At 41.7% G+C, this 25085-nt stretch overlaps 1 protein-coding gene across 1 annotated transcript in view; it reads left to right on the top strand.

Moving 5' to 3' along the window:
- LOC126236243 (ATP-binding cassette sub-family C member 4-like) overlaps nt 1-25085 on the top strand; it is a 294541-nt gene that overhangs the window by 171000 nt on the left and 98456 nt on the right. Inside the window, exon 4 of the mRNA XM_049945386.1 lies at nt 12898-13102. Within this exon, the coding sequence (XP_049801343.1) occupies nt 12898-13102 (205 nt within the window). The remainder of the gene's footprint in view (nt 1-12897; nt 13103-25085) is intronic.

Raw genomic sequence — 25085 nt, 5'->3', positions numbered from 1 at the left:
CAAACTTATACAAAAAGTATGTTATTACAATGAAATGAATACCCCTAGCTGCATACAGGCGTTGATATACGTCAACGGGGACAGGTGAAAATGTGTGCCCCGATTGGGACTCGACCCCGGGATCTCCTTCTTACGTGGCAGACGCTCTATCCATCTTTTTTTCCCCTTTTGTTCGGTATTGTTCGTTGCGTTTGGTCTGGGCAGACGTCACAAGACATCCGTTCAAGTTGATCGTTGATTCCTTTATTCAGTTTTTTATTACAGAGGGCGAGCAGCCCTCTGACCAAACACGCTGAGCTACAGTGACGGCTAATATGAGCCACCGAGGACACAGAGGATAGTCCGACTGCAGGGAATTATCTCTGGCACGCCTCCCGTGGGACCCACAGTCCCAACTTAGTGTCACACACTATATTCATAGTGCCCCTGCCCATTATACTCATTACTCGCGGCTTTTTGCCGATTCCCTGTGCAGATGCACTATTTGTGCCTTAACTATATATATGAAGATGGTATCTGTTCTTCCGGACATGTCCGAAGGAACAGATACCATCTTATATATAAAAACTATGTTGTAGCCCTCCTAAGCCTACTCAAATTCAGGAATTTATTAATAAAAATGTATTACTCACTTTTCACCACCTCGGGTTCCTTCACATAGGCATCAAAAGTGGCACAATTTGTTAAAAGTGGGAAAGAGCAGATGTACATTAGGTGTGAAACTTTGCCTCGAAGAAGTCGACTCCCGAATGAGAAGCGTCATCGCGTCTCCTTCATTACAAAATAATATTCCACAGCATGATTGTTGTGCGGTGGGGTTTACGTAAAAATGACGTGACAGGAGACAGGGCATGAACTCAGTGGAGAAAAGAATGTAGGCAACGCGGTACTGCAAAGAGTTGTTACTGTCTTCTCTCTCGCGGATGCCAGTGATTGATAATATCGATGTCCTGCTTCTGTTCCCATCAATCGCGTTCGATTTTCCTACTTACGGCAGCTTCGTGTGGCTACCCTTAAGAGGACAACTGGACAAATGAGTAGATGCAGCAAAGGAATGAAGCAAGAGTCACCCTGGCGGATTGAAACTGAAACATGTCAACCGACCAGTGAGCTGCACGGCCTGCCCTCTTAAGTTCACGTTCGAAATACAACTAGCCACAGGTGCCGTGCTTCTTCACAAACAGCAACACCTTATTGGAGTTTCGCTTTTCACAGACAACACTCTACCAGCAGAACCGTCCGCGTATGCCTCACGTCTGGACTCACAATTTCAAGAAACGAACACTTCACTAGTTGATGAAAGTTTCATTCTAATTACGTTTACACGTGTTTTAGATGTTTCACTTATTCTGTACATGCTCCATACAGATAAAATACGGAAGATGATAATATCGGCACTCCTGCGGCACAGCACGCTGCACCGAAATAAACTTGCATTCCCGACAAATGCAAACTCGAATGTAACAAAGTACGCCGACAGTCTGCCTTAGGCAGACAAAGGCGCAGCTGGCTTCGGAGAGCTCGCAAAAAACCGATGTGCGCCAGCTTTGTGTCACTTGACCCATCGCTTCGGACCATTTGAAGCGTGTAACGCCAGCCGTCCATCCGTCATTCCGGGCCCACCCTGAGTCTCATGCATGTGAGATCATCATCACTGGCAAGAGTAGCTCTCTCTCTCTCTTTTGCTCGCTGTGTCCCTTGCGCAAATATTTGGTTGCTATAACAAGTGCAACGCTATTATTTCTGTGTGCTACCTACACAAAATACGTAGGTCACTGTTGCAGTGGCCACACCACGTACTTCTGCAGAAACTTGCCATTGTAACTGAAGTCGTTACACCGGTCAAGGCTAGAAGATAGAGGCGTACAGCTGCTGATCAACACATTGTTCATCAGTGGCGTGCGTTTTCCAGTCACCAGTCTTCAAACTGGTTTGATGCGGCCCGCCACGAATTCGTCTCCTGTGCGAACCTTTTCATCTTAGAGGAGCACTTGCAACCTATGTCCTCAGTTATTTGCTGGATGTATTCCATCTCTGCTTTCCTCTACAATTTTTACCTTCTACACCTCCCTCTAGAACCATGGACGTCATTCCCTGATGTCTTAACACATGTCATATCATCCTGTCCCTTTTTCTTATCAGTATTTCCCTGTATTATTTTCCTTGCAGATTTTAGGAGCACCTCCTCATTCCTTACCTTATCAGTCCACCTATTTTTCTACATTATTCTGTGGCATCACATCTCAAATGCTTAGAGTCTCTTCTGTTCCGGTTTTCCCATCGTTCATGTCTCACTGCCATACAACGTTGTGCTCCATACGTACGTTCTCAGAAATTTCATCGTCAAGTAAGACCTATTTTTGATACTAGTAGACGTCTCTTGGCCAGAAATGTTATTTTTGCCAGTGCTAGTTCGCTTTTTATCCCTCTTTACTCCGTCCGTCCTAGATTATTTTGCTACCATCAGCAATTCTCATGTTAAATTTCTCACTGTTCTCGTTTCTGCTACTTCTCATTACTTTCGTCTTCCTTCGATTGACTCTCAATCCCTACGCTGTACTCATTAGACTGTTCATTCCGTTCAACACATCTTGTAATTCTTCTTCACTTTCACCGAAGAAAGCAATGTCATTGGCGGATCTTGTCATTGATCTCCTCTCGCCTTTAATTTTAGTTCCGCTCTTGAACCCTTCTTTCATTTCTATCATTGCTACTTCGATGTATAGATTGAACGGCAGGGGCGAAAGGCTACATCCCTGCCTTACACCCTTTTCAATCCATGCACTTCATTCGTAGTCTTCCACTCCTATTTTTCCCGCTTGGTTCTTATACATATTGAATATTACCCGTCTTTCCCCGTAGTTGCTCCAATTTTTTTCGGAATTTCGAACGTATTACACCATTCTACACTGTCGAACGGTTTTCGTAGGTCGACAAATCCTATGAACGTGTCTTGATTTTACTTCAGTCTTGCTTCCGTTGTGAACTGCAGCATTAGAATTGCCTCCTTGGTGCCTTTACCTTTCCTAAATCCAAATTGCTCGTCATCTAACATATCCCAAATTTTCTTTTCCATTCTTCTGTATATTATTCCTGTAAGCAACTTGGATGCGTGAGCTGTTAAGCCTATTGTGCGATAATTCCTGCACTTGTCAGCTCTTACTATTTTCAGAATTGTGATGATGACTGTTTTCCGAAAGTCTGATGATATATTTCCAGTCTCACACATTCTACACACCAACGTGAATAGTCACTTTGTTGCGACTTACCCAAGCGATTTTAGAAATTCCGATTGAATGTTATCTATCCATTCTGCCTTATATGGTCTTAAATCATGCAAACCTCTTTTAAATTCTGATTCTAACACTGGATCCCCTGTCTCTTCCTTGTCGACACCCGTCTCTTCTTCTACCATGTCGTCAACCAAATCCTCCCCTCATAGAGGCCTTCAGTGTTCTCTTTCCACTTATCAACTCTCTCCTCTGCGTCTAAAAGTGGAATTCCCATTGCACTCTTGCTTTTAACTTCACTGTTTTGATTTTCCTGTATGCTGAGGCAGGCCTCCTGACAATAATTTCATTTAGGATTTCGTCACATCTTTCAAGCAGCCATTTTTGTACTCCCTTCTTCCTGAAGTATTTCTTCTGTTATTTACGAATTCCTACGTCATCCTCCTTATTTCTATGTTTTTCTTGCCGGCTTCTGTGACTGCCCTTTTTAGAGATGTCTATTCCTCTTCAACTGAACTGCCTATTGGGCTATTCATTATCGCAGCACCTATAGCCTCAGAGAACTTCAAGCGTATCTCTCCATTCCTTAGTATTTCCGTATCCCACTTCTTTGTCCATTGATTCTTACTGATTAATCTCCTAAACTATAGCCTACTCTTCATCGTTACTATTCCCTATGTCAGAATAGTCCCAGGACAGTTTTTTCTCAGTTTGCAATATTAAAATGAATAAATGTTGTTTTTATACTACCTGGCGTGTGTGCCTTCTTGAAATTGCCTTGGTCATGTTTCTGTTCTAACTCACTAGGCGGCAGGCCTGCGCTAGCAACACACCGTATGCGTTCTTGGCGCAGTAGTTATGGTGACACATTGTATGCTGACTGTGAGCAAAGAGTGAACATTAATCTCGGGAAAACCCCTAGCGAAACGTGGTCAGCCATTAAGCAAGCATATGCAGGCGAGGCACTTTCAAAAGTCGCGTTTTCGAGTGGCACAAAAGGTTTTGTGAAGACAGAGATTCAGTGCAAGATGATCCCAGAGCTGGTATTCCGATGCAAGCCTGGAGCGTGTAAGACAGTTATTGCATGAAAACCGTCGTGTAACTACGCGTGCAAAATCAGAAGAACTTAATTTGAATCGTGACATGTGTCACAAGATTTTACGCTAAGACTTAGGGAAGCGGAAACTTAATGTAAAACTCGTCCCTCAAACACTAGCAGCCGAACAGGAAGAGGAAATAGGAAAATTATCTGTTACCGAGTATGTGGCCAGACATTCTGTTATTGCCATCCAACATCCGCCATATACGCCCGACATCTCGCGTTGCGATATGGTCTTCTTTCCGGGAGTGAAAAGTCGATTGAAACGAAAGCTTCATCAGGATATTGCAGACTTCCAGCGGGCTGTGACAAATCACAAGCATCATAGTTGAAGATCATTACTTGGTAAGTACAACTTTCTATTAAAAAAAAAAACTGTCCTGGAGCTTTTCTGACACAGGAAGTGTATTGTATTGGGTACGACGTACAATCTAATATCTGATTTCGGAATCTGTGCCTCACCGTGATGTAATTAACCACAATCTTCCCGTATATCCCGGCCTTTTCTTGCTCTTCTTGCGAGTCTTGAATAGAGTATTCGCTATTACTAAATGAAATTTATTACGAAACTCGATTAGTCCTTCCTTATTCTTACTACTCCAATAATACCACATTCCAATCCCCCATGAGTATTTGATTTTCATATCTCTGTTGTTGTTGTGCTCTTCAGTCCAGAGACTGGTTTCATGTAGCTCTCCATGCTACTCTATCCTGTGCAAGCTTCTTCATCTCCAAGTAACTACTGCACCCTACCACACTTCTGAATCTGCTTAGTGTATTGATCTCTTGGTCTCCCTCTACGATTTTTACCCTCCACGCTGCCCTCCAATACTAAACTGGTGATCCCTTGATGCCTCAGAACATGTGTTACCAATCGATTCCTTCTTCTAGTCAAGTTGTGCCACAAATTCCTATTCTCCCCAATTCTATTCAGTACCTCCCCATTAGTTACGTGATCTAACCATCGTATCTTCAGCATTCTTCTGTAGCACCACATTTCTAAAGTTTCTATTCTCTTTTTGTCTAAACTATGTATTTTCCACGTTTCACATCCATACATGGCTACACTCCGTACAAATACATTTAGAAAAGACTTCCTGACACTTAAATCTTTACTCGATGTTAACAAATTTCTCTTCTTCAAAAACGCTTTTATTGCCATTACCAGTCTACATTTTACATCCTCTCTATTTCGACCATCATCAGTTATCTTGCTCCTCAAATAGCAAAACTCATCTACTGCTTTAAGTGCCTCATTTCCTAGTCTAATTCCCTCAGCATCACCCGACTTAATTCGACTACATTCCATTATCCTCGTTTTGCTTTTGTTGATGTTCATCTTATATCCTCCTTTCAAGGCACTGTCCATATCTCTATATACTGAATTACTTGTTCAATATCCTGATATACTTTCTCCATCTCTTCATCTTCTGCTTGCGACGTCGGCATGTATATCTGAATTACTGTTGTTGGTGTTGGTTTGCTGTCGATTCTGATGAGAACAACTCTATTACTGAACTTTCCACAATAACCCACTATGTGCCCCGCCTTCCTATTCATACCGAATGTTACTTCCGTTATACCATTTTCAGTTGCTGTTGATATTACCATATACTCATCTCAACAGAAATCCTTGTCTTCTTTCCATTTCACTTCACTGGCGCCCTTTTCAGATTTTCTAGCTTCCTTATCACGTTCAGACTTTTGATACTTGACGCCCTGCCTTACAGTACGTTATCCTACCGTTGGTTTCTTCAGTCTTTTCCTCATGGGCACCTCCCACTTGGGAGTCCCCTACCAGAGATCTGAATGGGGTACTAGCCGGGACTCTTTTTTCCAATGGAGAGATGGTTCTGAGCACTATGGGACTTAACATCTGAGAACTACTTAAACCTAACCTAACCTAAGGACATCACACACATCCATGCCCGAGGCAGGATTCGAACCTGCGACCGTAGTGGTCGCGCGGTTCCAGACTGAAGCGACTAGAACCGCTCGGCCACACCGGCCGGCAATGGAGAGATCATCATGACATTTTTCACTTTTCAATTACAGGCCACACGTCCTGTGTACACGCTTTATGTGTCCTTAAAGTAACGGTTTCCATTGCCTTCTGCATCCTCATGCCGTTGATCACTGCTGATTGTTCCTCCCTCAGGGACAGTTTCCCATCGCAGAGCAAGAGAGTACCCTGGGCTTCTGTCCGCTCCTCTGCCCCCTTTAACAAGAGAGAAAGAGGGTGACTTCTTATGCCGGAAGTCCTCGACCGCCATTGCTGATGATTGTTACTCAAAGTATAAGTAGTGAACCCGGGACAGATGGAGTCAAAGTGGTTAAACTACCAATCCTCTTCATAGCGTCTTGCGACGTGAAGTCATGTGGCACTGTTGATATGGGACGTTAAGCTCCACAACGCCAGTTGCGATATTAGAGACTAGCAGGTCACATGCACATACCGTGTTTCGAGTTCCCTCTGTTCCATCATAAAATTCAGGAACAAATCATTATAATTTACACCCAGACATCACAGTCGTCCATACTTAAGAGTTACACGTAAAGCAAAGCATTCTTATTTCACTGGGAAAATTTTAGAGCGCACGAATTGAGAAACAATTTCTACTTTTCGTGGCTGACTACGTTCTTCGGATGACAGTTTTGTACGAGTTTGGTTATTTCGTTTACACGGAAGATATGCCACAACGTAGTCTACTTTTATCGATGCACATTGTGACCAGATACAAAAATTTGTAGAGCTGACTGTTTAAAGAGAAAGATCACAGCCTTGAATGACATACAATAACTGTAAAGTAAATGACGCTTCACTTTATTGCTATAGACGGAGTCTTCGATTCATTCACAGCATATTGGGAAAATGCAGTCATTCTACAATGTAGACTGCTTATAAAGATCACTTATGCGTCCCGTCCTAGAATACTGACTATTGAACGAATAGAAAGAAGTGCGGCACGGACAGTCACAGTTTCATTCGACTCATGAGAAAGAGTAACGGAAATGGCTGTAACAGCGAGACCATCGAGGACAGCCTACTTACAAAATTTCAAGGATGAATGTAAAGTGAAGAATCAAGAGATTTTCTTCGTCCCCACATATCGGTCCTCTAAGGATCGTGATGAAAAGATAAGACTAATTACGGCGCGCAGAGTCATTTAAGCAGTCATTCTCCAGCGCTCTATTCGTGACTAGGACGGGAAGAAAACCTATCATCTGGTATAATGCTAAGGTCCCTCTGCCATGCACTGCGGTTTGCAGAGTATGTATGTAATGCAGATATGTGGATGAGAATACTCGCAACAGAGCTGTTCTACCTAGACCTGCACGAACTATTCGATCGACTACATAAGAACAAAGAACGCCTACTACATTGACATAGAAAAGGAACATAAACGGTGAGAAAATCAAAGAATTTCGAGCAGTCCCGGTAGACCCCTGTAAAGTTAGCTATGGCGGTTCCTCGAATCAGCTTGGAAGTACTATCCTATCGGAAACTGCGAAAACAACAGTTCATTAATTACAACACAGGAAGATACATAATTCAATCATACTTCTCACGTCTTCATCAGAGGATTGAGGGCGATGCGGTTTTGGCAGCGTTAGTAATGTAACGAGAACATCTTGCCCAACAATTCACTGTTATTCAAGAAACAGAAATTGTTTTCAAGTATCGTTATAGCTGCCTGAACAACACACAGCCTATCGAGCCGCCTGAGAAATGATTTCACCTAGTGTAATCACGCCTGCTGCAGTTCACAACGAACTTCAGCCTGTCATGAAGAACAGAACTAGGTCGGAACACACCAATGAGAGACTACGATCCGATGTGCAGAAGTTTCGCGAAATGCAGGAAGGGAAGTAGGATTAAAAGTGAGCGGCCTTCTGGGTAATGATATGTTTAGGGTTTGTGATGACCGGTCCCCAGAGTTATTGAACAAGTGCTTAAATGATGTAGATAACTTGATTTCATTGAAATGGCAATGGTTTTGACTGGTGACTGTGCACATCCTCGGAAGATATGCTTCGTGGATTGGGAAGAAGTAATAAGAAACAATGTTACGTGTTTGCAGGACGTGATCCGACTGGAATGACGACTGCGCTTTTCCTAAACTACTTGAAACGATTCCCGGGATCTAAAGACCACATTTTCGTATTTTGACGGTAATTATGCTCCTTGAGTCCACTATTGAAATTTCGGCGTCGGCGCTGTTTTCATGTGGAACACATCATCCCTTAGCACATGTCAAAAATGTCACGCACAAATCTACATATACATGCGGGCCATGTTTGATATGTGTTGTGGGACTGCTCTTCAAAATGGCTCCAAATCATGAATTGTAATAATAGACATAATAACCATAAGTATGATCAAATGACAACAATTTTGTCATTTAGAAACGTCTGGGTTAGTGTGCTACCCGATAAGGAAAATATCATTTGCCGGGATATTTCCTTCAATAAACCACGACCTATTATGCTCGCCTCCATATCCAACCGAGAGGCAAAACAGCAGCTCTACTCACGTCGGTGTTGACTTGCTGTTACGATGTAATCTTCCCTCCGAGAAGTGCCAGTCACGAGTCTAGCTATCGTTTTCTTTCGATATTCCGAGTGTAGTGGACTTTCCTCCCATATGCTTCTTTCTGTCAGCCTTCTCCGCACATAAACAAGGGTAAAAGGGGAACCGGATTTCTCGATAAACGCTGAGAGCATAAGGCGAGTTTGATTGGAAAGTAAACTGTTTATCATCGTTCAAATAAACTACATTGACCAAATAAGTGACCAGAGAGAAATAAGCAAATGAGATCAAAGCAAGGAAGCAATGAACTCATCATGTACAAAGCAGTATAATTAAGATGGTGTTCAATTTATTTGTAGTTGTAGTCTGAAAGCTGAATGAACTACTTGTTCTCTCGACTCTTTCGTTACTAATGGTGAGATGGTGTTATCTTTATAGCAGTCGTCACCCAATAAATATCCTTAATACTGTGCCAAACGCTTTCCGCTGTTATCGTGAAAGGATTGTCAGTGGTGATTTGTGTGACTCGTACTTTTCATGGTTGTCGGCTGGTCGCAATTTTTAAATCTGTTTTGGTTCCACAGCTATAGATTGATATTTCAGTGCACAAAAGAAAAGAAAAAAAAACTGTGTCATGTGGCAATATCACTTATAATGATGCAATGAAGCAAAATAAGAAAAAGAGGAGCAACACTAATCGCCATCAACGATAATTTTCCAGTAGCAGCCTAATGCCTTTGACGTAGCCCTAAGAGCATTTATACTTCGCACAAAGGGCAGATACTGCAAAGGTAGCACTGTAGTAGGTGCTACTTCATGTACACGAGACATAATACTTTCTCTTATTCTTAACAGAATAGCTAAAAATTAATAACAATGTAAAAAATATAAAATATATGAATGACCGGCAGTAGTTTCATTTACATTTACGTGCAATGAGTATCTGCAAGTTCTAAACAGTCGCACATTTGTCGGGGAAACAGACCTGTCGATGACGTGACCAGATGTCAGAAATAACGGTAACTAGAGCTCCAAGTCTCCTGACGAAGGTACTGACGCGAGTTGCTCCGACCTTACTGTCGGACATGAATTTGTGCCGTTGTATTATCATTGATGATACGGGTATTTCTCACAAATTTAAATGACATCTTCTAACCACCAAGAACTGCACTTAAAATTTTTATTAGCCAAACACGTATTGGAATATAACTCATCGTCAGTGGCATATGTATTTCTACATCAATGACACGTTTGTCAATTATAAATTCTTTATGAAGTTCAGCTTCATGTGCATCTAGAAAGCAAACAACCATGTGGATATCTAGAACACAATTACTAGCATGTCTACGTTAATACGATAGGCTATGAAATCCGTCCGATCTCACAGTACACAGGTTGTCATGTATGTTACTGCTGTCAAATCTTGGACAGCGACAATTCTTGACCATGTCTGACATAACTGTCATCATAATTAAGTGAACTATTTGCAGCTTACATGGAATTATTAATTATAAAGTGTCACATTATGACGTATCCTAAGCTGCGGGTATGTCGCCTGTGTCATATGTTGCACATCATGTACAATTTTTTTGTCGTCAATGGCTCCCCCTACGGTCTCAGTAATTCTAAGGGAATGTCGTTTACTGCAGGGGTCTTGTTTCCACTTAAGTCTTTCACTGCTTTGTCAAATTCGACTCGCATTTACCTATCGCCCCTTTCATCTTCATGTACTGACTTGTCATCTGACCTGTTGATATTCATACAGCTACTTCCCTTTCTTCCAAAGGTCTCTTTAGTTCTCACGGAGAAAGTGCTATTAGCTGACAGTATCACTTGGGCGACATGTCCATGGCGCTGTTCGGACTTAATCGGACTGAACGTTTCCGATTTTGGAGGGAGATGGTAGAGTAGCTAAGTTATCACCTTCTTCAGTTTTTGTAGAGTTGAATATTTCCTTCTTGAGACACGGAAAACCTCTCGAAGAGTTCGTGAGGAGAGACTATCACACATATGTGCGAAGTAGTGGGCCCTGGTATTATTAGGAGCCAATTATCATGGCTGTGCATGTTTCTCAACTATTCCAAATGTGCCCAGACTCTCCCCCTGTTTCTTAAATAATATACATAATCCTAAACGGCATCTTGTGTGAGTTAACCATTTTCATGTTCACTCGAGTGTCATAAAAAAGTGTTTTTACACAGGGTGGTCAGAAACGGTGTAACGGTTGTAAGGGTGTTGCAAGTGATGTTGTTCCGAAACGTAACGGTTTAGAAAAAAAGCCGATATGTTGCGCTGTTTCCGAGTTATTTAGCATCGAAGTTAGACAGTCAGGTCGTTGTGCGTACAAATTTAAGCGCTTGCAGTGAGTTAATAATTGAAATGCTCATTGTCAGTTAAAAATTCCTTTTTCAGAAATGGTAAATTTAAGTTAAGTGTTCTAAAGCAACCTTGGTTCGGTTTGGGGAAACCAAACGAAGTAGAAGTTTGGCGACACTGCCTCTGGCAGGCTGCTTAAATTTGCGCGTGCAACGACCTGATTGGCTAATTCAATGCCTAATAACTCGGAAACGGCGCAACGTATCGATATTATTTTGTAACAATTATTTCTTACAAGCTATTCAGACTGTATGTAGTCACCCAGAACACTTCAAAAAGACGTAATCTACAAGAATGCGATCGCATTAGACAACATATGATGCAGAGAAAAAGATAGTGCTGTCAGCCTTTTTCAACTCACAAGATAGGTGGACGTTTCGAAATCGGGATGTTAGAATAAGAAAAGAATTTGTTATGACTGATTTCTCGAAATTTCGGCAAGGTAAATAATTACGTGTAAAGAAAGTTTGAAAATCATAATCAACATAGTGTGCCTTTTAAAAGAAATAAAATCTTTCTAACAGACATCACAGTCGCCACTGATTTATTTTCTTCATTACAGGTTTGTCCTTTAGGCCATTATCGAGTGATTTGCTGCGTAAGACTATGCATTAGCGTATGTGAAACTTTCAAAACATTCTGACATTTACACGTGTCATTGTCGTACCTGAGACTCATAGCAATGTTACCATCTTTAATCTAAACCCCCCAAAAAAACACTGTTCTGTTTTCTTATGAACATGAGAGCTCAAAAAATAATTTACTGGTCATTTTAGTATTCTAATACCAATATATTTTAATAATGTTTTTCGAAACTTAAGGTAAAATGTATCCTTTTGGCAGAATGTAGCGACTGAACGGGAGAACCACCGTGCTAAGAGTGGCCAAGCTATGGGCTCAGTAGCTTTCAGGGACATAAAGGCATAAATTGTTAGGTTTCCCAAGTGGAATTGTCAACAGACAAGTGACTGAACGGACAGCTGACACACACTGTGAGATATTTCTTTCTCCGGTTTCTGCAGTATCAGTTTCAAGTTAGTGTAGTCGACCATGCTCAGTTAGCTGTCAAGTATATAGGACGAACTTGGAGCATAACGCCGGCCGATGTGGCCGAGCGGCTCTAGGCGCTTCAGTCTGGAACCGCGCGACCGCTACGGTCGCAGGTTCGAATCCTGCCTCGGGCATGGATGTGTGTGTTGTCCTTAGGTTAGTTAGGTTTAAGTAGTTCTAAGTTCTAGGGGACTGATGACCTCAAATGTTAAGTCTCATAGTGCCCAGAGCCATTTTGGAGCATAACACTAACCTGAAACTGACAATACGTGACCTTAAACTATGGCAAGAAATTTTCTTATGGCTCTTCCTATCCCTGTTCAAGTTTTTAACGCTTTTGTTCAACACCCTTTATGCTTCACGGATACAGCCTTCAGTCCTTCGGGAGTAAGGCGATTCAAACCCACTCCAGATTTTGGTTTTCTATAATTTTCCTATGTTGGGATTACCACTTTGGAAAGAGCTTCTGCTCCGTTCCTAATGACTTCATCGTCGACGGGACAGTGAGCTCCAGTGTCCATTTCTCTCCTCCGTTCATTCCTCGTTATCATACAGCACGAGGTCGCTGTTTTGTTTTTGTCGTTCGGAGCAACGGAAGATTTCTTTGGCAGGTTGGTGCAGCCGCTGATGCTGGGTTACCTGCTGGCGTACTTCACACCGCCGCGAACCATGTCCAAGGAGAGCGCCATGGCGTACGCAGGCGCCATCGTGCTGTGCACGGCGTTCAACACGCTCTTCTTCAACCACTACACGCTGGGCGCCTTCCACGCCGGCATGCGTGTGCGGGCCGCTTGCTGTTCGCTCATCTACAGAAAGGTACGGTAGCTCCCCATACTCTCCTAGTAGCTACACAAATCAACAGATATATTGCATGAACCCCACATGTGTAGGAGCGTTGTTATTGTGACTGTTACTGTAACAAACGGAAGGACACCTCTGGTGTTGAAACTTCCCGGCAGATTAAAACTGTGTGCCGGACCGAGACTCGAACTCGGGACATTTGCCTTTCGCGGGCAAGTGCTCTACCAACTGAGCCACCCAAGCACGACTCACGCCCCGTCCTCACAGCTTTACTTCTGCCGGTACCTCGTCTTCTACCTTCCAAACTTTACAGAAATTCTCCTGCGAACCTTGCAGAACTAGCACTCCTGAAAGAAAGGATATTGCGGAGACATGGCTTAGCCACAGCCTGTGGGATGTTTCCAGAATGAGATTTTCACTTTGCAGCGGAGTGTAATTTCTGTAAAGTTTGGAAGGTAGGAGACAAGGTACTGGCAGAAGTAAAGCTGTGAGGACGGGGCGTGAGTCGTGCTTGGGTGGCTCTGTTGGTAGAGCACTTGCCCGCGAAAGGCAAAGGTCCCGAGTTCGAGTCTCGGTCCGGCACACAGTTTTAATCTGCCAGGAAGTTTCATATCAGCGCACACTCCGCTGCAGAGTGAAAATCTCAATCTCTGATGTTGTTTGCAAACGTACATATGTAGAACGCTGCATTCGAACGGATTACAGTATTTAAGTTGAATTAAAATCACCAATAGGGACGTATTAGAGACGCCTACGGAGCAGTAGAGTGAACGTCCATCATGCCACGAAAGACAGCCGCGACCAATGATCGAGTCCACATCATCACGTTATCTGTCGAAGGCTCGTCAACCTGGGATGTTGCTCGACACGTGCACCGGAGTCAAAGTGATGTAGTATATAAGAAACTATCAACTTCGAGTGGGGTAGTTTCTTATACAGGGTGTTACAAAAAGGTACGGCCAAACTTTCAGGAAACATTCCTCACACACAAAAAAAGAAAAGATGTTATGTGGACATGTGTCCGGAAACGCATAATTTCCATGTTAGAGCTCATTTTAGTTTCGTCCACCTACGCTCAATGGAGCACGTTATCATGGTTTCATACGGGATACTCTACCTGTGCTGCTAGAACATGTGCCTTTACAAGTACGACACAACATGTGGTTCATGCACGATGGAGCTCCTGCACATTTCAGTCGAAGTGTTCGTACGCTTCTCAACAACAGATTCGGTGACCGATGGATTGGTAGAGGCGGACCAATTCCATGGCCTCCACGCTCTCCTGACCTCAACCCTCTTGACTTTCATTTATGGGGGCATTTGAAAGCTCTTGTCTACGCAAGCCCGATACCAAATGTAGAGACTCTTCGTGCTCGTATTGTGGACGGCTGTGATACAATACGCCATTTTCCAGGGCTGCATCAGCGCATCAGGGATTCCATGCGACGGAGGGTGGATGCATGTATCCTCGCTAACGGAGGACATTTTGAACATTTCCTGTAACAAAGTGTTTGAAGTCACGATGGTACGTTCTGTTGCTGTGTGTTTCCATTCCATGATTAATGTGATTTGAAGAGAAGTAATAAACTGAGCTCTAACATGGAAAGTAAGCGTTTCCGGACACATGTCCACATAACATATTTTCTTTCTTTGTGTGTGAGAAATGTTTCCTGAAAGTTTGGCCGTACCTTTTTGTAACACCCTGTATATTAGATTATCACGTTTGCTGACTGGGCTGCAATGTTGAAAGTACTCAAAGTGATGTAATTTGGACACGGAATCCGTTTCAGCTGATAGGTTCTGTTGAGGACCGACATTGCATAGGGCGTCCAATTTCGACAGGAGCACAAGTTGATCGATATACACGACACAGGAACCGTGGACTGTGTGCTCCAGAACTGGATTTGAGGTTCGGAAAGGATACAGAACGGTGTGTAGGGCATCAAACTGTTAGGATACGATTGCACGATGCGAATATTCATTCCCGACCATCATGGCGAGCACCACGTCATACACCACAGCACCATTGACTCTGTTACACGTGTGCAAAGAGTAAAACAGAAGGGGCGCCACCGTATTGGCGTCGTGTGCTGTTCACTCTCGAAACTAGGATGTGTTTGTACCCTGACAATCGCAGACAATGTGTTAGGAGACAACGCCTCGAACACTGTGTCCCACTGGTACAACAGGGTGGTGGTAGAGTGATGTTGTGTTGTGGCATATCACATGTGGCCATCATACACTTCTCGTAATTGTTAAGGGCAATGTTACTGCTGTATGGTACAGCAGAGAGATTTTGCAGTCAATAGTGGGACCGCATTACCAACATTTTGGTGAGAACTTCATCTTGATGGATGTTCATCGTGCCGGCCGGAGTGGCCGTGTGGTTCTAGGCGCTAGAGTCTGGAACCGCGAGACCGCTACGGTCGCAGGTTTGAATCCTGCCACGGGCACGGATGTGTGTGATGTCCTTAGGTTAGTTACGTGTAAGTAGTTCTAAGTTCTAGGGGACTGATGACCTCAGTAGTTAAGTCCCATAGTGCTCAGAGCCATTTGGACCATTTTTTGATGCTCATCGTGCTTTTCTTGTGAAAACGTTCCTTCAGCTTGCTAAGATCACCAGGACGAAGAAGCCTGCTTGTTCTCTGGCCACGAACCCAACGGAACAAGTGTGATATCGACTGAAACTAGCTATTTTTGGACATCGACAACGACCACATACTCTGCGTGATTCACGCGGAATCGCCATTGAAGACTGGGACAACTCGTATCAGCGCTGGCTTAATGATCTCATTGGTCGTATGCCACGAAGGATTAAAGGCTGCATCCGAGCAAGGGGACGTTTCACACGCACTGGCGTTGCTCAGTAGTGCTGCGGAAAAAAAAAACCGGGGGAAACAAACGATTTTGTCGTTACACACATGTTTCTCTCTCTCTTCTCTCTCTATCTCTCTCTCCCTCTTTTTTATGTAGATCTGGACACATTGTAAATGAATATATAGGCATACCTAGGAGTCAATTCATGTTTTCTGTTCCTTGAATTGCGAAACAAACGGATAATATAAAACGTTTGTTGATGTGTGTACAGCTGTGCTGGTCTTTCCCTCAAACTGTCCTTGTCACTTAAACCTCATTTTACTAACATTTCACACGGTGGATGAGACATTCAGTCTCTCCTCGAAACTGGAAGAGATGATTTCTCGTATGACTCTGAGACGGGGGAAATGTATCGAAACCAACTTCTCCTCTGATGACCAACTCTTGTACCTCATCAGTCTCGTATCTCATCATCCCAACAGCAAAAAATCTGCATTCTTTCCTTCTTGGCGTCAGTAAAGCATACGGATTTGTACGACATTCCTGTATACTCTTCAGCCTTCATGATTGGTGTATAATTGATAATGAAAACTCACATGGATCAAAGTGCACAATAATGAAGCAAAAACAGTCCAGTGACAACGGATCCACAAACGAGCTGTCTGCAACAGAATTTCGAATGTGTGGTTACGAGCGACCACTTACGTCACTGCAAAATATTGTCCTACTTAGTAGAATAATAGGAGATTAGATTAAGTCGTCATCCAGTTGGGTTCAAATTTCGTCCATGGCATATCTTAACAAGAAATACAATACTACTTTATCACGTTGCATGCTACAATTTACTTCACACTCGTACGTATTAAAGGAGCTGTTGCACGTATTATCCTCGCATTCGGATAGAATACTACACTCGTCTCAGCAGTGGGTTACGAATTCTTTCAAACACCCCCTGATCATCTCGTAAAGCTTGACAAATGGTTCAAATGGCTCTGAGCACTATGGAACTTAACATCTGAGGTCATCAGTCCCCTAGAGCTTAGAACTACTTAAACCTAACTAACCTAAGGACATCACACACATCCATGCCCAAGGCAGGATTCGAACCTGCGGCCGTAGCGGTCGCGCGGTTCCAGACTGAAGCTTGACAAGACTGTACCATTCGCTGCTCCGATTCTTCAAGTGGATCTACGGTAATGCTGTACACTTATTTTTTGAGATGATCCCATATAGAAAATTCTAAATGACTGAGGTCGGGTGCTCTTCAATCCCCGTGTACAGGCTCTGTTCGACCTGTCCATTTTGGACCATACTGGCATGGTATATATCGTCTTACGACAGCAACAGAATGTTCGGTCTTCCATCGTACTTGTATAACTTGTGCTAACTGACAAGAAAGATATTGTGAGTTGTAAGCTAGTCCCCCATCGGGCGCCTCCCCGGGTGGCGGATTGGGGAATGCTCTCCAGATATGGGGGGTACCGGGGAAATAAAATACCCGGGGTGGACCAAAACTAGCACGGGTAGGGAAGACTCGTTAAGCCATGGTGAAGGCAAATCCCTAGGGGTAGAGTACCCCAAAATCAAGACTCCTGGTCCTCCAGGTTGGGGGTTGTGCAGAGGGCTACCAACCCACTCATGTAAAACAATGGCCGGTCAGGACACTCAAGGTATGCCTCGGAAACAGGACAGAATTTACTGGAACAGAAATTGGCAAAGTTACAAGGATTTCTCTTTTGGTTCGTGGAATGTCAGAAGTCTATACCGCCCAGGAAGCGCACAAATACTAATAAACGAACTAGGAAAATACAAGGTACAACTGGTAGCGCTCCAAGAAATAAGATGGCAGGGAACGGGATCAATGAAAATAGGAGACGGGACAATAATGTATGGAGACTGCGGTCAGCGCCATGAATTTGGAACGGGCTTTTACATTCATAAAACAGCAATTGACACAATAAAGGAATTCAAATCAATTAATAACCGAATATCACACATTACAGTTCAGGCTCAGTGGTTTGATATTACATTTATAAATGTTCATGCACCCACAGAAGATAAGGAAGATGACGTGAAAGAAGAATTTTATAGTCAACTGGAACAGACATATAATTCAATAAGTAGACATAACGTAACAATAGTGTTAGGAGACTTTAATGCCAAAGTAGGAAAAGAAGAAATCTACAAACCAACCATTGGGAATTACAGCTTACATGATGAAAGTTCAGAGAATGGTGTGCGACTCATAAACTTTGCAATGGCAAATGGTCTCACATTAAGCAGCACAAAATTCCAACACAAACGCATTCATTTAGGGACATGGATATCACCAGATGGAAAAGTAGTGAACCAGATTGACCATGTCGCCATCCAAAGACGATTTCAAAACAGTATTAAAGACGTTAGAACTTTTAGGGGAGCAGATTGTGAGACAGACCATATGTTAATCATAGCTCAAATGAAAATAAAGCTAAAAAAGAAACAAAGTACAAATACGGTTGAAATTAAAAGGTACGATGTAGAAAATCTGGCAGAAGAAAAAATAAAAGAAAACTTTAGGAAAGAAATAGAAATTAACCTATCGGAATCTAGACTGACACATAGTGACCAGCAAGACGTGGAAAGTAGATGGAGACACCTCAGAAACAGTATTCAAGATGTAGCTTCCAAAACTATAGGTAAAAGAAAACGAACTAACAAAATCTGGTTTAATATAAAGTGCCAAGAAAGAGTACTGGAGAGGCAAAATGCGAGGAAGGCATGGTTACAAGACATGGACAATATTACACTAAAGGAGAGATACTATAAAATCCGCAAGGAAACACAACGAACTCTAAGACAAGAGAAGAGAAAACACTACAACAACATGGTAAGAGAAGCGGAGGATGATTTCACGCATCACAGAGCAAGGCAGATGTACCAGAATATAAAAAAGTCCTTGGGAAAATTCACTAAAAGGGAACAGTTTATAAAGGACCATAATGGGAAAATACTTACAAACAAGAATGACATACAAGAAACATGGAAGACATACTTTACACAGCTGCTCAACTGCAATGATCCACAATATTACTTTACATTTGAAGTACCAGATACAGTTGATATACAAGTCAACACACCATCAGTAAATGAAATAAGACAAACAATAAAGAAATTAAAGAACAACAAGGCCTGTGGGGAAGACCAGGTATATGCTGAGCTTTTAAAAAATGGAGGACCACAATTGGAAATAGAACTACATTCCTTAATTGAAACAATTTGGGAGACAGAAAACATACCGACCGATTGGAAAACTGCAATTATATGCCCCATCTTTAAGAAGAATGATCCCCTTGTCTGTGATAACTACAGAGGAATTGCCCTACTCGATGTCACGTATAAAATTTTGTCGATGTGTATACTACACAGACTGATTCCCATAACCGAAGAACTGATTGGGGACTACCAATGTGGTTTCCGCACTAACAGATCCACTTTGGATCACTTATTCACATTGAGACAAATAAATGAGAAGGCATGGGAATTCAATGTAGATATCCATATTCTATTTATAGACTTCAAGAAGGCCTATGATAGCATACACCGACAGACACTCTTAAACACCATGAAAGAATTTGAAATACCATTAAAATTAATCAAATTAGTTAAAATGTGTTTGGAAGAAACCATATGCAAAGTTAAGACACCTGCAGGAGAGACTGAAAATTTTAAGGTGTACACTGGACTGAGACAAGGGGATGCCATCTCACCTATTCTATTTAATATTATCTTAGAAAAGATTGATAGAGAATTCACCAAAACTAATCCACAAGGGATCCAACTGCAGGGACAGAACATTACTAGACTTGCTTATGCAGATGATGTAGCCTTAATAAGCACTTCAAAAGCTGAATTAATCAGGATGATGCAAAATTATTACAAAATAGCTGAGAAAGCTGGACTTCATGTGAATGAAGAAAAGACAGAATATCTAGTCATAAGTAAAAAACTCCAAAAGAATACGCCACTGACCGTAAATGGTCTCACTTTCAAGGCAGTTGACCACTTCAAGTACTTAGGGAGTCTTTTTAGCAGAGACAATAGAGCAGAAATAGAAATCGACGCCCGTCTAGCAGCAGCTAATAGAACTTTTTACAGCTGTATCAAAATTTTAAGGATGAGATCACTTAGTACTGAATTCAAAATCCGTTTTTATCAGTCAACTATTGTACCAGTAGCATTATATGGATGTGAAGCTATTACATTCAGGAAAAAAGATGAAGAAAAACTGTGGATATTTGAAAGAAAAATACTAAGAAAAATATTTGGACCAATCTTCGATGAAAATGTCATGGAGTGGAGGATAAGGAAAAATGAAGAACTACGGGAGCTGTACAAACATAGTACCATTGTGGAAATGTTAAAGAAGAGAAGACTGAACTGGGCTGGTCATGTAGCAAGGATGCCGGAGAACAGACTACCCAAAATAGCATCCACTAAGAAATTAGAAGGAAAGAGAAGAAGAGGAAGACCTCGAATTAGGTGGATGGAGAATATCCGGGAAGATGCAGCTAGGATGGGCATCAACTCTGATTGGACAACAATTTCCCTGGATAGAAATAATTGGAAGAGGCTCGTAGAGCAGGTGTATGGTCGATAAGGCCTTAGCCACGTGTAAAGTAAAGTAAAGTAAGCTATCATCGGCGCCTCTTTAATTGAATACCTGTCAACACTGTCGTATCTGATGATGCTTGACGAGTCGCTTCTTTAACTAGTTTAACTTCCCATCGTCATGACCGTACCGACAGTACTTGTACGTAGAGTCTAGTTCAAGTGGGATCTCAAAATTTGTTTTTTTTTGAAATGTATGAATATTTGTAACTTTTGTGAACAGAAAGGAGACATGCGGTTATGCTGTGATGTTACACATTTTGGAGCCTCTTTCTATAATGCATATTGGATACTACAAATACGTTTTGAATTTGTGATTTGTAGAGCACACACAAACTGATTCTCTCTAACTGTGGTCGACACATTGTTCCCAAATTCAAAGTGTATAGCCACAAAATCAGAAGAAACGCATGAATTCATTTCAACTTCTCTCCTCCACATAGATGACATGATAGTTTCTTTGACATGAGGCGAAAACTGATAGTTCGGAACATAATGCTGGGAAAATGTAATAGAAAGTCAGGCATTTAGTTCTCCGAAGTGTTCTTATTTTCCAATCTATGATACAAAATCTTTTTGTCAGTATTCGTGACAAGTTGTTTCATTTGTCTATAATCAGACCTGAGGAAATTATTATAGAGTAAAACCGATGGTCTGAGGTTCGTATTTAGTGAGAATAGACCGTTAATAAAGAAATTCATGTATCTTCTGGATCAACACATTTGATAAATGCGACTGTGTCGCAGCTATTCAGTTTTGTTACTGGTTGTCGTGGTGTTAAGAGTCGGCTTTCCCAAATTTATTGTAGTCCGTTGTAAATGGCACAGGAAAATTTTCACTACACATGACTTTACAGTTTACTGAAAGCCACCTGAAATCGTTATTCTCCTAAACAAACGAAAATGGTAAAAGACTTAAACGTTCTTATCCTCTGGCATCAGAGCTACTGAATAATAATTCACTAACATCAATCTTCTGATTGGCTGGTTCTGTCAATGTAAGGAAAAACAGTAATTTTTTCCAGGATCTGAAGGCGAACATGTACACCAAAAGGCAACGCAGAGCCATTGTGAATAACCGAACTCATGCATTAGTGAGTGCCGCAGCACGGTAGATGCTGGATTGAATTTTCTCATTCAACAGCCAAAATCGTATAATTTTCTGTATTATTTAAGATAACCGGTTTCAACAGACTATGCAGTAATTTTCAGGTATTAAATTTTTTGTTGTAAAACACGTTCATTTTACTCTGAACTCACGCACAAGATGTCAAGTGGATAAAAATAATACGTTATAAAACATCTGTCATCACTAAAATATTTAAAAAGATAAAGCACCTTGTGTAACAGGCTATGTCAATATACATATTGCTCATACCTGCTTATTGCATCATACAAAAAACACTGTACACAGTAGCACAACTGTTTACATATACTGAACGTACTCTAAACAATGTGAATCCACTTTAAATGGCGAATAAGGTATAACTCAGTTGTACCTTATACTCCATTTAAAGTGGATTCGCGCTGTTTAGAATAAGGTACAACTGAGCTGTAATTTATACGCTATTTAAAGTGGATTCGCACTGCTTAGAATATGTTCAGCATATGTAAACAGTTGTGTTGTGTTGTACCGTGTTTGTATGATGCAACAAGCAACTGTGAGCAATATGTATATTGACATAGCCTGTTGCGCAAGGTGCTTTACATTTTTAAACATCTTAGCGATGACAAACCTTTTATAATGTGCTATTCTTATGCACTTGACAGCTCGTGCGTGAGGTCAGCGTAAAATGAACATGTGCTACAACAAAAGATTTTAAGGCCCGAAGATGACAGCATAGCCTGTTGAAACCGGTTGTCTTAAATAAAAAATATTTTATGGGATCTTGGTTGTTGAATGGTTTTTAACTTTTGTTGGACTTTTAGTACCAGGAAGAAACGCATGAGTGGGCAAAAGACTAGACATCAACTGATGTCTACAGGAAAGCGGTTAGCAGGTGGGTGCTATTAGATTGTTCGGATATCCAGAAACACAGCAATACGTTCTCGCATTTTATGAGAAAAAAAGGAGGCAACCTCACGTACTGCAGCGTTTGCGTAGTTGCCTCCCTCTAGGCGTCGAGGTCTTTCCTTGAAAGGTTAGCACAGTATTGATAAAAGCTGCCGCTAAGAGCTAGAAATTTTGTTGCAGTATAGAGGAGAATATACTGGACATATGGAATTATCGTACATATATGGCGAAATATAAATGTTTCTGCATGGAGGATTTTATAAGATGCACCGCTACCATTCAAGACGGTTCGAAATGGCTGTATATTAAAAGGCATTGCGAATTGAGCATTTGTTTGAATGACGTTTCCTTTTTCAAATAGTCTTTACTATAATCTCCATTTAATACTGTAACACCTCGTATATAAGGGACAACCGAATTGTCATTGACATTACTTAAATTCTGCCACAATGAAATGAAACAAGGACGTCAAGCTATAAGAAGTGTACCAGGTAATTTTGAGAAATTTTTCCACTCATTTCGAAAGACGATTGAGGCATTTATCTTGTTGCGAAGGTAGTTTCGAGATTCCGCTGTTGTACACTGCTGCCGGCAATGTTCGAATTTCGTCATAAATGATTTTTCTCACATGTTAATCATTCAGAGACTCTTGATCATTAAATAAATCAAGACAGCAACTCCACCTCAGTCAAAAATGAAACAGATGTTCTCAACATCGGCTGCATTTCATTAACTGTACCACAATACGCAGAGAGCCAAGCTATTCTATTAGGCTCGTCCAGCTGTAAACTGCTGCATCTTATATACTAGGTGTAACTTCTGTGTAACCAAATGCATTAGCGTAGTATATTCCGTCACCAGGGCTCGATACAGAATGAAAAAGCGAGGAGCTGCAAAGAAAAAATATTTAACTTATTTATATCACAATTAGATAACAAAACACTATAAAGTTCTTATTGTTCGACCTAAATCAGTGGAATCTAATATTGTCACACAGAACATGTGTGAAATTTCACTATGAAACATCAGCTAAGTGCTCAGTCGCAAATGCATCACGACCGCTTAGCCATGATGAAATCCCGCAACAGAATACTTCTGTACTCTCTGAAGTATCCGAGCCAATCGATCTGGTGAAAGACGTAAACGACAATTATGTTAAGTCTGCAGAGATGCAGTTATAACCAGCCTATGGTGACGCTCCGTTCCCCCACCTAACGGCAACATTATTTTTACTAATAATATAAATTAACTCTGTGTCTAACAAGGAACTCCTTGAGTGCGAGGTCCAAAAGGCCAATGACGTTTACGGCATTCGACGCCCCACATATTGTCTACTATGCAACCACAATATTGGCTGATAATGGAAGCAGAGGGCGGGACTCGACGTATCCAATGGCGAGCACAGCATGAAGCTACAGAGCGTAGCTCAAGTGCTTAGTCGACGAGTAACTCACACCTGTGCTACAGTGGTACAAAGCAGAGCAATGGCAAGGATAAAGAGTGAAAACATTGCATTATATCTTAAATAACAGTTGCCGAAGCTGGCATTTTGTCAGAAAGGAAACCAAGAAATTTCAGATAATGAGAAAGAAGAGTTAGATGAAATATTAGCGTTTCTGCAACGTGAATCAGTGGAACGTGTGGTGTCGTATACGCCCGACTCTGCGGACAATGATGACGATACGTGTTTTAACAAGTGAGTCCGCCTTCGATATGAGTGATGCGAGCCTGCGTGGTCACTTTTCATTCGGTGTTCATGATGCAAATTAATTGTTTGTTTTGAACATTTCTTGAATGTCGACGATGTCAATTTTGTGAAGTGTAATACATACATCCCATAGAAGGCTGATCTCTACACTTCCCGGACATTCATTTTCTGTCGACCTCTCTGGCCGCGGTGGACGAGCGGTTCTAGGCGCTTCAGTTCGGAACCGCGCAACTGCTACGGTCGCAGGTTCGAATCCTGCCTCGGGCATGGATGTGTGTGATGTCCTTAGGTTAGTTAGGTTTAAGTAGTTCTAAGTTCTAGGGCACTGATGACCTCAGATGTTAAGTCCCATAGTGCTCAGAGCCATTTTAACCATCTGTCGCCCTCCTGATGCACACGGTAAGCCATTAGCGGCTAATATTTTCCTATCATAACTGTTAACACTTTCAAATGAACCTTACTAAAGATTGAACTTACTATCTCGCAATCAGGGGGTTCCTTGTAAGTATAATGTAGGGAACTGCTTACTCTTTTACCACAAAATAATTCGCAAATATATATTAAAATACAATTGTGATAGTCTGGTCTCAAGATATTCTTTTAAATTTCACTAGCATACAAATTCGATTCCCGTTGATGTTCGCAGAACTGACCTTTTTAGGTCTGTACTTCAGTATGATTATATAATTAAATAATATAATGGGGCATAAGAGGAAAGTCTGGATTAGGATTTGTCTTTGCTCCGTTGGCTTAGTTCATATCGGACGAGATTCCTTCTCTCAGGCGGAGAGTCTTGAAATGTTGTCGGAG

This window comes from Schistocerca nitens, chromosome 2, assembly GCF_023898315.1.
Source record: "Schistocerca nitens isolate TAMUIC-IGC-003100 chromosome 2, iqSchNite1.1, whole genome shotgun sequence".
Classification (NCBI taxonomy): domain Eukaryota; kingdom Metazoa; phylum Arthropoda; class Insecta; order Orthoptera; family Acrididae; genus Schistocerca; species Schistocerca nitens.
Note: the sequence above shows the minus strand (reverse complement) of the source record. Positions and strands in the feature narration are given on the sequence as shown.